A 13,193-nucleotide genomic window follows, 5' to 3' on the forward strand; every position below is an offset into this window, starting at 1 on the left:
ATTTTTTGCTCCACATTTGACCATTATTTTTCCTAACTCAAATTCTCAACTTCAAAGCTCAAAAAGTCAAAATGGATGTTTCCTTCACTCTTACAATATTCCCAGATAAATAAGAAAATAACTGGGTGAAAGTTAAAATAGACTCAAAAACAAGTTAAATTCAATATTTAGGGATATACATATATATGTAAATTATGGTCTAACATTTACCAAAAAACACACTTCCACATTCACCTGTGCATTCCATGCATGATAATGAGGAAGAACAAGATCTTCCAAAGATTGAGATGGCTGAAGCAAAACCACTGAAGGACGCCTTTGTCCCTATAACTTCTGAATCCCCCTCATGCATTGACTATAACCGATAGGCAATCATGCATTCTCCATCCCTATGCAATTGCTTAACTTTCTGCCTAAATATTCGGGCTGTCATCTAAGGACCCTAATGTTCACATCAGGGAGTTCTTAGACATTTGCAAAGCGCATACTATCAATCATCTGCCTCCTGAAGGCCTCAGGTTACTCTTATTTCCCTTTTCTTTGAAGAATGATGCGAAATGTTGGTTGTTTTCATTACCTGTAGGTATCATCACAAGCTGGGATGGAATGGTCAAGAAGTTTTTGAAACAGTTCTTCCCCACCCAACTGACAAGGAGGTTAAGGAAGAAGATTTAGAACTTCACTCAAAAAGATGGAGATCAGCTTTATGAGGCATGAGAAGAATTTTTCGAGTTACAGCGAAACTAACCCCATCATAAGTATAGAACTTAGTTTACATGACTTATGGGTAGGAAGAAACCCTAGCAAATAATTTTTTGTGACTTATTAATAGTTTTTAATTGACCAATTGATTTCAATACAAATCAATTAAAACCAAGATAAATCTGTCTCTTTTATGCTTTCTTCTATTACTAGCCTTTAAATAAAAAATAAAAATTAATCTCATTGGGAATTGGTAGGCCTCCATAGAGAAGGAAAGCAGAAAAATAGAAGTAGCTAGAAAATTAGAAAAATATTCCAAAAAGTGCCACAAACTCACGCTAAGATCATATTTTAAATTTTTTATTCAAGTAACATAAGCTCGGCACACATAACAAACACAAACATCAACAGTACGGCAAAACTAAACCTTACATGATATCCAATTAATCGTTCTTGGATTAATCATATATATGGTCCTTATTTTATGTATTTAGTCAGCTCGAGTGCATATGCTACTATAGTAGCTGCTGCCAAATCATGCCATGGACCAAGTCACCGACACCTTACCTTGATTCTGATCGAGTCCCAAAGCGTTCCACACAGATGCAGATCCATCCACGATATTGTTTCCACACGTCGGCTGCCCTGCATGCTCTTTATCACATCCATTACGCGAATCACATTCATCCACCACTTTCGCAGTCGTAGTCTTCCCATTACTTGCCTGAATTCTTATTAACTTCCCGCACCTCGATTTATTATCAAACCACCCAGTGGAAAGAGCCACAACCTGCTCACTGTTTGGATGATATTGTTCGTCACATTCTGATGGCCCGCCCCCATCACCGCCTTCGCTGAAATCATTGAGTGTAAGTAAGGCTTTGGTGGACGATGTTACAGGGGGAGAGCACGAGTATTTAGGGTACGACTTGCCCTTGCAAACCAGTGTTCCAAAGGGTCTGCAATTGTTGGGGCTAGGAGAAGGTGATGAGCCTCCTCCCCCACCGCCGCCGCATATGTGAGTCCCAACATCGGGGTCATCGTTGCATTTTTGGTTGATACAGATGAGTTGGCCAGCACAGTCGTTCAAGGTTTTGCATGCGCCATTGCAGGAGGAGATAGCTGTGGAGTACGGGAGAGGGATGGAGATGAAAATGAAGACGAGGGAAAGAGATGTCAAACATACTAAAGAACTTGCCATTTGAATGATTTGATTCACAACGATATATATTTAGAATACTAAGAAGTGGGGGATGATTCTGAGAGGCATGAGACTAATATAGTCATATTCTTGAGCTAAGATGACGTTAAAGTTCGTGGAAAAGAATAAGAGTTTAGGTACCATTTTTGTGGTTTGATTTTTCAAAGTCTCGAGTGGTTTGATTTTTCAAAGTCTTGGGTCCATGCATGTTTCGTCTCGAGTGGTTTGATTTTTCAAAGTCTTGGGTCCATGTTTCGTGACTTATAGTATTGCACGCACTTGCCCTACGTTGAGGAGAAAAGGAGGTTACCAACTTAACACATATGATATTCTGACTAAAGGGCTGTTTTCTTGTAGTGGATCAATCCCAATCTACACGCACTCTAGGGTACTGACATTGAAGACTTCTCAATGGGAAGTAGCGCCAGTGAGTTAAATTCTTAATTAAATGAAAAACGATCGAATAAATTTATGAAAAATTAATTAGAGCCATAGAGCAGCATGCATATAAGATACGTATATACAGCTCAGTGTCATTTAGTTTAGTAACATAAGTCTTCTCTTTATAAATGAGAGGTCGTGAGTTCTATTCACAATAGACTAATTGTTGTATATGAGTTGTTTATTGGATAAAAAAAATAAAAACGTATATATATACCGCTTTCTAGAGGTCTAGTTCATGGAAAAGTTCCTTTTCAATTATATTGATGATTCATTGAGGTGATACAAAATCAAAGATATTAATGTTGATCATGTGTCAAATAGTCAAATTGCTTCAGTGAGGACTTTATTTTTGTTTTGTCTCCACAATTGTGTACATATTAGTGCTAGAAATACTTGAGGTAATATTTTAGTTACTCCACATTTTAAATTTGGGTGAACGTCACGTTCTTCTCATATACTTATATCTGAAGTGCTTAATGTTATGAAATTATGTTATTAAAAAAATGGGACCTTGACCCAAAGCACTAAAATGGGCTGAAATTAATCCACTTATCCCAACAATAGATTTATATTCCTAGTTACCTAGTTTAAACATAAAATGACAATTTTACCCTCAGCCAAATTAAACAACTGCATCATGCCTCTCTCTCTCTCTCTCTCTCTCTCTCTCTCTCTCTCTCTCTCTCTCTCAACCAAGATCTGATTCAACCTTCAGCAATAGATCCGAACCCATCCAACTTCCCCATCCTCTCCTACATCATGGACAGGGCCGTCTCAAACTTTACGGAGGCCCTGTGCGAAAACTTAAAATATGGCCCTCAAAACTTTAGTCTTATATGAAATTTATATATGAACAAAATCACAATATAAAATCAAATAACCAATCAATAATACTTGAACAAACCCGTCATTCTCATTTTCACCATGATCCAAATCATCTACAACTTCATTGCCATCAGTGTGCTCTTCCACATTATTTTCCCTCTCAGTGTGCTCTTCCACATTATTTTCCCTCTCAGTGTGCTCTTCTGCCTCTTCATTAACTAAATCTTCGCCCAAACCTTCTGGTTCTCTAGTAATGAACCTATCAAGACTTCCCCTTAAAGATTGAACCAAGTCTGCATCTTTTTTCTTCTTTAAACGTTTTACATATCCAGATAAACATTTTTTTTAGGAGGCATACTTCTAAATTTTAACACAACGATGCAACAATATTCCCAAAAAATTGAAGCAAATAAATGTAAATAAGAGAACCTGATTCCTTGAAGATCAAAGACTCAGATGAGTGAGATAAGACTCTGAGTTTGCTCACAGCTTTTTCTCCAATTTTTTCAATTCTCAAAATCCCAAAAAATTGCTAGGCAGCCACAACCTTTACAAATTGAAAACCAAATCAAACCATTAGGAATACTAAAGCAAACATTAATTTATTTGTAAATAAAATCAAAGAATCATACCTGAACGGCTGAGTAGTGACTGGTGAGATGGTGAGTTACTGACTACTAAGGCCGATCCGTCGATGAGAATAAGATGGAATTGAGTGGAGAGAGACAGAACGCAGAGAAAAGAAAATAAAAAGGAGAGGACCGGATGAAATTGAAGAGGGGAGAGAGACAGAACGCAAAGAAGAAAAAACAAAAAGGAGAGGACGGGATGAAATTGAGGAGAGGAGAGAGACATAATGCGCATAAAAGAATTAATGGGGCCCTCCCAAGTCTCAATCAAAGCTGCAAAGCATGTGAACGGCATGTAAGAAAAAGAAAGAAAAAGTGAACGCACAAAGAATAGAAGAATATATACTGGTGGTTGGGGCCCTAATTTTCAATATTTATATGTAAACATAAAACATTACAAAAATATTTGAGGCCTCTGAAATTTTGGGCCCTGTGCTGTCGCACTCGTTGCATGCGTGCAGAGCCGGCTCTGATCATGGACCGCCTTCCCACCGTTGGATCCAAGTCCACCATCGACGACATCTCCAACCTCGAGTCCATCCAAATTGCCGATGGCCAGCCGCCGTTAATCAATCTCTCCAAGAGGCAGTGCCCGGAGGTCCGCACCTACCTATTTGCTCTTCCCAACTACATGGGTGGAGGTGGTCTCTGTCGGTGTCAACGGTATGATCAGTGTGATCGGGCATGAGCTGGCCGAGCTGTCAATCCCCTGTCATCGAACCCTCTTGTCAATGCCTGGTACGCCGGCGAGGACCCAACGACGCCGACTGAGATCGAAGACTTGTTTGAGGGGTTGTATGGAATAGGAGGCAGAGACTTGTATCAGCTGCTAGCAATTTGATCCTCTATCTAGCTAGGACGCCACCACCTGTAATTATTTGAGTTTTGAAATACAGACAAAAGATAATATTGCTGGTTCGATTATATATCATGTTTATTATACAGACAAAAGATAATTGAGCAGTTGTACAACACAAAAGAATAATTGAGTAGTAGTTCTCTTGCTTTTATTTGGGGTAATAAATTTTTTATTGATTTATTGCTTCCCTATAAACTTTTATTTTGTCCAAATAAAAGGTCTCAAATTGATGTAATATTCTCATCTTCTTTATCAATCAAAGTTTTATTTATCTAATTTTGGGAGGCAATAAAAGTTTCCGGCGACCTATGAGATCTCCGACGAACTCTTTGGGAACCTCCAATGATGTTTCCAGCAGAGTCTAGCGACTGGATTAAGGATTCCGGCAACCAAAGTCCGGCTACCTCCGGCGAAGTCTCCTATGGCTTCTCTCTTTATGTGACAAAGAGGTGAGGACAAAATAGTCTCAAAAATAAAAATTTAATTGGGTATTATGGACCAATTTATAAGAGTCATTATAGGTAAGTGGGAAAAAAAATAAGTGAATAGTGTGAGGAGGAAAAAATTTCTAGAATTAATGGAAAAGGACAAAAAAAAATTTTTTTAACTTTCTGTAGCATATATTACCACACACACAAAAATGATCATTTGAGAAATAATGTGCCCCTCCTTTTGTTGGGCCTTGAGTTGTCGCCCTGGGACTATTTGGCATTGCTTCTAAAGCATAGAAATGCTTTTCAAAAAATGTGTTTTTCAAATTTTTGAAAACTGTAGTTCTATGAGCAAACATATTACATATTTATTTATAATCTTCTAATTCTCAGTTAACTATTCATCAGCTTATGAACAGTACCGGCTCAAGCCGCGCCTACATAGTAAAATGACTATTTTGCCCTTTGTTTGTTGGCTAAATTGCGATTTGCTGTTTGACCTTGGTATAAAAGGTGCTGAGCTGGCGGACGCGATCTTGTTTCTCTCCCTCTCTTTCACTCTATCAACAACAGAAACACAGAGCTCAGCCAAGAACGAAGAGATTGTGTTTGTCAGAGGCTTGGGTGTATGTGATTAGTGAGACTGTTGCTTAGTGGTACTTTACCAAAGGAGACTCGACTCCAAAGCGGGTTATGAGAAGTTCTTTAAGGTGAGTTATCTATTGCTGTATTCTTCCTTTTTTTTTTGAGTTTGGAGATGGTTTCTGTGGTGTTCTGAATTGGGTTTGTGGGCTTTTAGTTTCAGAATCGCAATTCTCCCATTTTCCTTTGAGTATTTCGGTTTCCAATGTTTGCATGCCTTTTGGCATCACTAAGTCTTTTGAGTTTTTGGTTTTCTGTGTTTGCATGTTTCTGGGATCATTCATTGTAGATGATAGCAAGGCTTTTGCAGCACCTGATGGATATTTGCTAATTTGAATCTTGATTTGAATGTTGGTTTCTGTTTTTGGGTTGATGGTGTAATGGGTATGTGTGGAAAACACGTTAGAGGGTATAGAGAAGGATTATACTATTTTTAACTAATCAAAGAAAATAATTGCATTTGTTTTCTGAAATATACATTTGGTACGAATTATATTATTTTTAACTTCTTCTTTTTTAACTGTTATGTAAGTGAATAGTTTTTGAAAATGGGGATTTGATTATGTGGATACATGTGCATTTCTTATTAGTGTTTGATCTTTGGAAAGGAAAAGTATGAACGAGGAAGAGAACCTCATAAACTTGCATAAATGGATTAGGAAAGGAATTTCATAACTGAGAATTGCCCAAACCTTTCTCTTGATGCACTGCTTTGTTCTTTTCAGTTATCGTTGTTGATCGATCCAGAGAGAGAGGAGCAGGTTGTTTTTTGCATGTTTTCATTTTTCTGAAGTTGCTAAATTCGGGTCCAACGCTGACAGTACTTCCAATACTCAGGTAAGCTATTTCAATTTCATGGTAATTGACTGTTGGGTTCTTCAGTTCCCTACCTAATTGATTTTTTCCTATGGTTTTCATGAATATTGCAGGTATCTGAGTGTTTATTGTTGCAGGTAGCTCCTCTTCTCAATTCAACTAATTTAGTTTCCCAATTGCATGGTTTAGCTTTTTGGGTGTTCTTATTTTTTGTTTTCACGATTTGATGTGATGTGTTTTGCTGGTTTTGTGTGTTATTTGGATATTGGATGTGTTTTGTTGCTGATAGAACAGAGGAGTAGAGTGAAATTTTGAAGCTTGAATTGGGTATTGAAGAATTTAATGCTTTATTGCTTGGAACTAAATGGAACAGTGTGGAGAGTTGGATGTCTAGAGTGAAGGTTTTTAATATTCTTGGGTGTTGGGATCATTTTTGATGGTGCTGTTTACGTATATATGTTAACTGTTTGTTGCTTCAATATAAATACATGTAAATACATTAGTCTTTACTGAGAACAACATAATGCACATGATGACATCTTCATGGTATTTTCTTGAGTTTAAGAAATGGGCAGGTTGAAAGAAGTTGAAGGATAGACCAGGTCGACAACATAAGGAACCCAATAGTGAGTAATAGGCCACCTTTTACCCATTTTTTTCCTGCTGTAGTGGATGTAATAATTGGACCCATAAAGAGAACCACTACCAATGCACCTGATATTGATACTAAATTGCCCATGACTTTGGCTTGAGTGCTGCTGCTTTTGATACTTAGCCTTTCCATCCTATTGAATTGTAGGCAGCCAAATGATGCCTTTCAAGAGGGGTTTAGACTTTAGAAGTTTGGTACTACATTTTCTCAAGCAATATTATGTTTCCTTATGCTTTTCCCCTTTCAAGTCTCATCCCCTTTCTTCAGCTTCCATCTTCGTGCTATTTGCAATTTTTGCAAAGGTTAATTAGAGTTCTGAAAAAGCAAGTTGACATGCTAAATTTGGTTGGTGATATAGATAAGTTTGCTGATCATTAGTTTCCTTATTTCTTGATGAAATTAAGCTAGAGGAAGAAGACTGGATGTTCTGGATTGAGAAGATCATTTTAATTTCTTTGGGTTTGTGTGCCTGCTGCTTTTTAAGATGCCTAGGTAGCTCTTATTAGGAGCTAAACATGAGATTAAGTAGAAACTGATACTGAACCTCTTCATTAGAGTCAGAACATTATAAACAAAGATATTAATTAATCAATGATATATAGTGATTAGGACCTCAAGACGTAACAAAATGTTTTACATAAGTACAATAAAAAGATTATCCCTGTTATTCCATGGCAGCCCATAATAAGATGTTCCAGTTTTTCTCAACAAATTGGTAATTGTCGACAACAACCTTCTGGCAATAACAAATGCAATTCACATTAAGATCCCTGCAATTTCTAACATATTGCTATTTCAAATCTGTTCCCTTTAACAAAGTAAGGGTCCAGATTACTTAGCAACTATAAGTCTATGACTGATATCTGCATATATTGATTTCTACCAAATTATTGTGTAGCCTATGCTATATCAATGACCCTTTTACACTGCTAATTTTATTGAGAGGAAGCACTTATTGACACTATTAGTTTTCTCAATGCTACTAACAAGCTAAGTTTTCTAATTACATTGATTTTGCTTCCACGTTTCATTAAACTTTCTATGTTTTAGATTGCTGCTTTTTGGTCTCTTGGTAAGTATTAGCATTTATTTCAATTGCTTTTTAGTTAGTTGGTTGAATTGTAGTCAGGCAGAGCATTGAAGATTCATATCTTTGTTCGATTCAAATTATTTACTTATATAGTTTATGAACTTTGTTTTCAGTTGTTTTGTTGCTGAGAAAGTGGATTTACGATTAGAGAAAGAAAGGAAAAAAAAAAAACCTGTTAGTTTTGTCGTTTGTGATTAATTGAGAGCCTTGATTTCAAAACCTATTGGTTAACATTACTCATCTGCTCTTCTTGATTGCTTTTTTAAGAAGAATGTATTCTGATGTTTTCTAATTTAATGTGAGCTTGGCTTTTGAATACAGTTATGGCACCTAAAGGCTAAAGGATGATAAGAAAAATGAAGGCTCTAGAAAGTGATCATAGCTCAGCAAATATAATGAAAAGCTTATCAAGTAAGGGAGATATGGGAGAAATGAAGAATGATCAGACTATAGATATGGGAGCAACTAGAACGACTATTTTTTGGAAAATGTTCCAGCAGCAACTGTAACCAAGTTAAACTTAAACTTGAATAGCCTATTTCTTGAACGCTACTATAATGGAAAATGCTGCCTGCTGCTATCGATATTGGAAACTTTGATAAGATCTCAAAGATTGGGCATGATCTAATTTATCTTTTGTTTTAGATATTTTGCAGTGATGATATTGAAAACAATTATGTCTTTTATATTCTCTCCCAAGTTTAGGCAGTAGGAAAAGACACTATGATCCTGCAGCATGCGCGGGTATCTTTGCTAGAGATCACAAAAGAGTCACAAATGATCCAAATCCCGCAACAACGCGCGGGCATGTATGCTAGTGTCAACTGTTTCTCAAATCCATTTCTAAAATCAACCAAGGACACATTCTATTTTTTATTTTATTTTTTATATTGTATATTTATAGCTAGTTTTCTTGATCAATTCAAAAGCGTTTATGATCATCCGAGTAATAATCCCAAACAACCCATAATAATAATAATGAGATTTTTTATTGGTAATTTTTTATTCTCTATTACATGTATTCTTTATTTGTCAATACATGCGTGGAATTATGGACCAACACATGCCAAGTTGCTTACGAATATGGTCAACGTTGGGGAACACCCTAACGTAATTTTAGTAGAATGATCCCGATAAATGCTAAATATGATCGTATAAATTGACTACGCCTATCAGTGGACTTTGGAAGTTCGGCCACCTACAGATTTACAGGCAACCTCTTGGGCGGCTTACTGACTGGATATATATTTTTTGACGTAGAACTAATATGATATAAACAATGACCTAAACCCTACGCTTCGTCATTGTGTCTGCATTTTTTTTTTTTTTGGGGTTACATGAAAGAATAATTTTTTTTCTCAGGTGAACTTAATTATTGATTAATTGAAGTATTTACCGATACAAAAGTGTAGAAAAAAATAGATATTTAATTGATAAACGATTATTTATCGATTTTTTGCTGTTGAAGAATTCTCAATATATTTGTTTTGATTGATAAAGTAATTCGGGTTTTACAAATAAAACCAATTAGTAATGGTTGTCGTTGACTCAAATTCTTACAAACTCAAGAAGTTATTAACTAGGGTTTGCTCCAAAAGACCCGGACTGCGTCTTGGTAACTGAAGTTCTCTTCTTGTCTGGCGGCGCTCGTCGACGCTAGTTTGTCGCTTTGGGCTGCTGCCGGACGGGTTCTGGAATGTTATTGCCTCTGTGGCTTCATGTGTGGCAAGTTTGGCTTGAAGGTTTGCCGGAATGGGTGGAGGTGGAGTTCGGACGACTTTTCTTATTCGAGATTGAACTGGACAAAGACGGTGGGTTTTGTCATGGGCTTCCAGGACCTGCGGCAGCGTCTTCGTCATGGGATTTTCATTATTGGAGGCAGCGGTTGTAACGTTCCGAACCTAAATTTACCAGTTTACGAGTCTTTCTATCGGTAAACGACATTTACATCTATTTTTTGGCTCCGTTTCAACATTTTATGGGGCCTTAAAAATTGACTTTTTGTTCGGGTCAAAATTTGAGAAAATATTCTCATGAAAGTTGTAGAGGACGTTAAACCGAGCGTGTGCATATGTGGTACGTAGAAATCGGAGTTCGTATGCGAAAGTTATAAGCAAAAAGGTAAAGATACTGTTCATGGTAATTTGTCTATAAATAGCCGAGTTATTGTAGTAAGTTTCCATTTCCGGAAACTTACTGAGCTCTCTCTCTTCTCTCTCCTCGATTCTCTCTTCTTCTCTGACCTCTTTACCATTTTCCGACCATAACTCCTTCATCCGGCGACAGATTTTGACGTTTAAGATGTCTGGGAAAGCTCTCTTCCTTCTTTTCATTTCTGGGTCTGTTTGGTAGCTTAATTTGAACTGTGGAAAGTGAAGCAACGAGAAGAAGAGGAAGATCACTGTAGCAGATTGAGGTCAACGCCGGTTTCTCCTGATTCCGGCCACCACAGACGACAAACCTTAGTCCTTGGGAGCACCTTGGGACGTAGATGATGCTCCCCAAGTATTTTACAGCGATTGGACGCGAGAAGGAAGAATCGAAGATTTGAAATTCTGGGTTACTATTCACAATTCGGGTTCAAACTTCTCGTTAATTGTTGAGGTACTTCTAGTCGTTTTTTGGATTTGTTGTTGTTGAGAAAGATGCTTAGAATGTTGAGTTGATGATGTTGGTAAAATTTAGTAGCCAGATATGGTGGTTGACCGGCGGTGCGTGGGGCCCAGGCGCAGCCTCTTATGTCGGCGCGTGAGGGCGCATCCGGCTGTTCCTGGTGGGTTGTTTTGGTCTATTGAGTAGTATATATTGTTACGAATTTATGGATAGATGTTTGGTGGAAATTGGAGGAGGTTTGGATATTAATCAGAATTTCCGAAGTTCAATAGTTTGGCTATTATTTATGAGAATTCCACTATCAGATTTCTCTCAGTTTTGCCCTAGAAACCTTCAATTAAAGAATTGGTGCAAATGATAAAGTTTTGGTTTAATTAGAGAAGAAATAGAAATGTTAATTGATGAGGATTTTATGTGGGAATCGTATTTAATTTCCGGATTGTTATTCATGAATTATAATTATATACAGGGCGACCTGCCGAGCTACTGCTCGATGTAGGAAACCTGTAGCGTGGTCGTTTAAATAGTACTGTGAGTGGACATTTATTTTAAATTAAATGTGCATGCAGTATATTATTATTTTCTAATTGAGGTTTAATTTATTATTTGAATTATTGAGTGTTATGATTTTATGAGCTTGATTTCTTGAGATTTAGTATGCTCTATGAGTTACGGGATTATTAGTGGATTTCCTTCCCGAGGGCTTTCAATAGATTTTCAAGCTATTTGTTTATGAGTTTTTGAGTTGGGAAATGATTTTCGGAAAGTGATTGATTAAGAAAATATTGTGAGAATTAATGATTTCAAATATCGATTTATATGGTGATTTACGAGTATGAATGATTTAGCAAATATTTGACTGTGATCAAATTATCGAGATTTCTTGAGTTTTGAGCTCCGCACTTATCAGCTTTGAAGTTTTATTGAGATTTCTTTCTAAAAGCATTTATTGATTTACCGAGGATTTATGCTTTCGAGGATTTATTGAGATATTGAGTTTTGAGTTATCGAGATACTCTTAAGTTATGCTTTCGGTGAATTATTGATGACTTATTGGATTAATAACGGGTTTCCTTCTGAAAGCAATTATTTTAAGGAGGTTGATTCCAGTTTATTGAGGAAGCAACTAAGTCAGCTCATGCATGCATTACCTGGTCAACAGTCCCTTCTAGGTAATAGTCTGGTCGGCAATCCCTTCCAGATTACATCCCGGTTGGCAGTCCCTTCCAATGCGTCACCTGGTTGGCAGTCGCTTCCTGATGACATGAGATAGTCAGTTGGCAGTCCCTTCTAACTACCTGTGGCTAGTTGGCAGTCCCTTCTACCCACCACCTCCTAAATCCTGTTGGCAGTCCCTTCCAATGCATCACCTGGTTGGCAGTCCCTTCCAGATGACATGAGGTAGTCAGTTGGCAGTCCCTTCCGATGAGTCATCTGGGTGGCAATCCCTCCCAGATGGCATGAGATGATTAGACAGCAGTCCTTTCTAATCATCAAATGAGTTTTCTTGAAAAGGATTGAGTTGGAAATATTGTGAAATTTCGCTGCATGTCAGTTTTGTTAACAAGATATTTGAAATATAATTACTTATATGAGGGATTGGAGATTTTAAGAGATTACAAGATGTTTTATTTTACTTGATTAAGATTGCAGTAAAGATGATGATTAAGAGTATTTCCAAAATTGTTACTGCATGCGAGTTTTTAGAGAATAACTTGGGAAAGCATTAAGTTTTACTTATACATTCGAAATTACTTATTTTCGTCCACTCACTCTAACAGTTTTTAAATGTTTTCCCCTGGGCCCTTCGGTTTTAAATGCCCAATTTGCATGTCAGTTTAACTTGAGGTCAAGCGTACATGGGGTTGAGGCATAGCTGTCATAGCTTCCGCATTATAATAGTCTCGGTCCTTTATCTTGTATTCTATTCTCTTGTATGTCTGTACACTAGATTGCTTTGATAACCTATGAGATTAATATTTTTAAGTTCAGAATTGTTTTGTGACTTGGGAGACGTTGTGTTTTAGGGAGCATGGTGGCTCCAGAAGATTAAGGGTGGATTATTTTAGAAGTGTAACGTTTTTTTACAAGTTTTGGGTAGTCCACTTTTAGAGGGAGTTCCGCCAAAATTTTTAGTAGAATTTCTTCTAAGATGGGCCCCGCAGGACCACTTTGGATTTCAAGGTGAAATCCTGGGCAGGTCCTATCAGAGGTGGCTATGATGGAGTCGAAGCAGATCGTGTAGTGGAGGCGTGGCTTCAGTGGTTTGGGTGGATTGTTGTGGCGACG

At 37.3% G+C, this 13,193-nt stretch overlaps 1 protein-coding gene and 1 long non-coding RNA gene across 4 annotated transcripts; one reads left to right on the forward strand and one right to left on the reverse strand.

Annotated features, from left to right (window-relative positions):
• Positions 1–1,015: 1,015 nt before the first annotated feature.
• LOC112166464 (kiwellin) lies at positions 1,016–4,320 on the reverse strand. 3 transcript variants are annotated; one of them, XR_005810892.1, is made up of 4 exons: positions 4,200–4,306; positions 3,805–4,074; positions 3,602–3,719; positions 1,689–1,824 (listed from the first exon to the last, which is right to left on the reverse strand). XR_005810892.1 is itself a non-coding variant. In XM_040519666.1 (3 exons), exon 3 carries the CDS (start codon positions 1,901–1,903, stop codon positions 1,238–1,240), a length of 666 nt encoding a protein of 221 aa, XP_040375600.1. In that variant the 5' UTR covers positions 1,904–2,187; positions 3,602–3,719; positions 3,805–3,998; the 3' UTR covers positions 1,016–1,237. The 3 variants fall into 3 exon arrangements, 1 of the variants encoding a protein (XP_040375600.1); XM_040519666.1 differs by lacking the exon at positions 4,200–4,306 and having other exon boundaries at positions 1,016–2,187; positions 3,805–3,998; XR_002923278.2 differs by lacking the exon at positions 1,689–1,824 and having other exon boundaries at positions 2,897–3,719; positions 4,200–4,320.
• Positions 4,321–5,659: 1,339 nt separating this feature from the next.
• Positions 5,660–6,958, forward strand: LOC112166582. The gene is made up of 2 exons (XR_005800127.1): positions 5,660–5,801; positions 6,459–6,958. It is a non-coding gene; the product is annotated as an uncharacterized LOC112166582 (long non-coding RNA).
• Positions 6,959–13,193: the final 6,235 nt, after the last annotated feature.

Source organism: Rosa chinensis, chromosome 5 (genome assembly GCF_002994745.2).
Source record: "Rosa chinensis cultivar Old Blush chromosome 5, RchiOBHm-V2, whole genome shotgun sequence".
Classification (NCBI taxonomy): Eukaryota; Viridiplantae; Streptophyta; class Magnoliopsida; order Rosales; family Rosaceae; genus Rosa; species Rosa chinensis.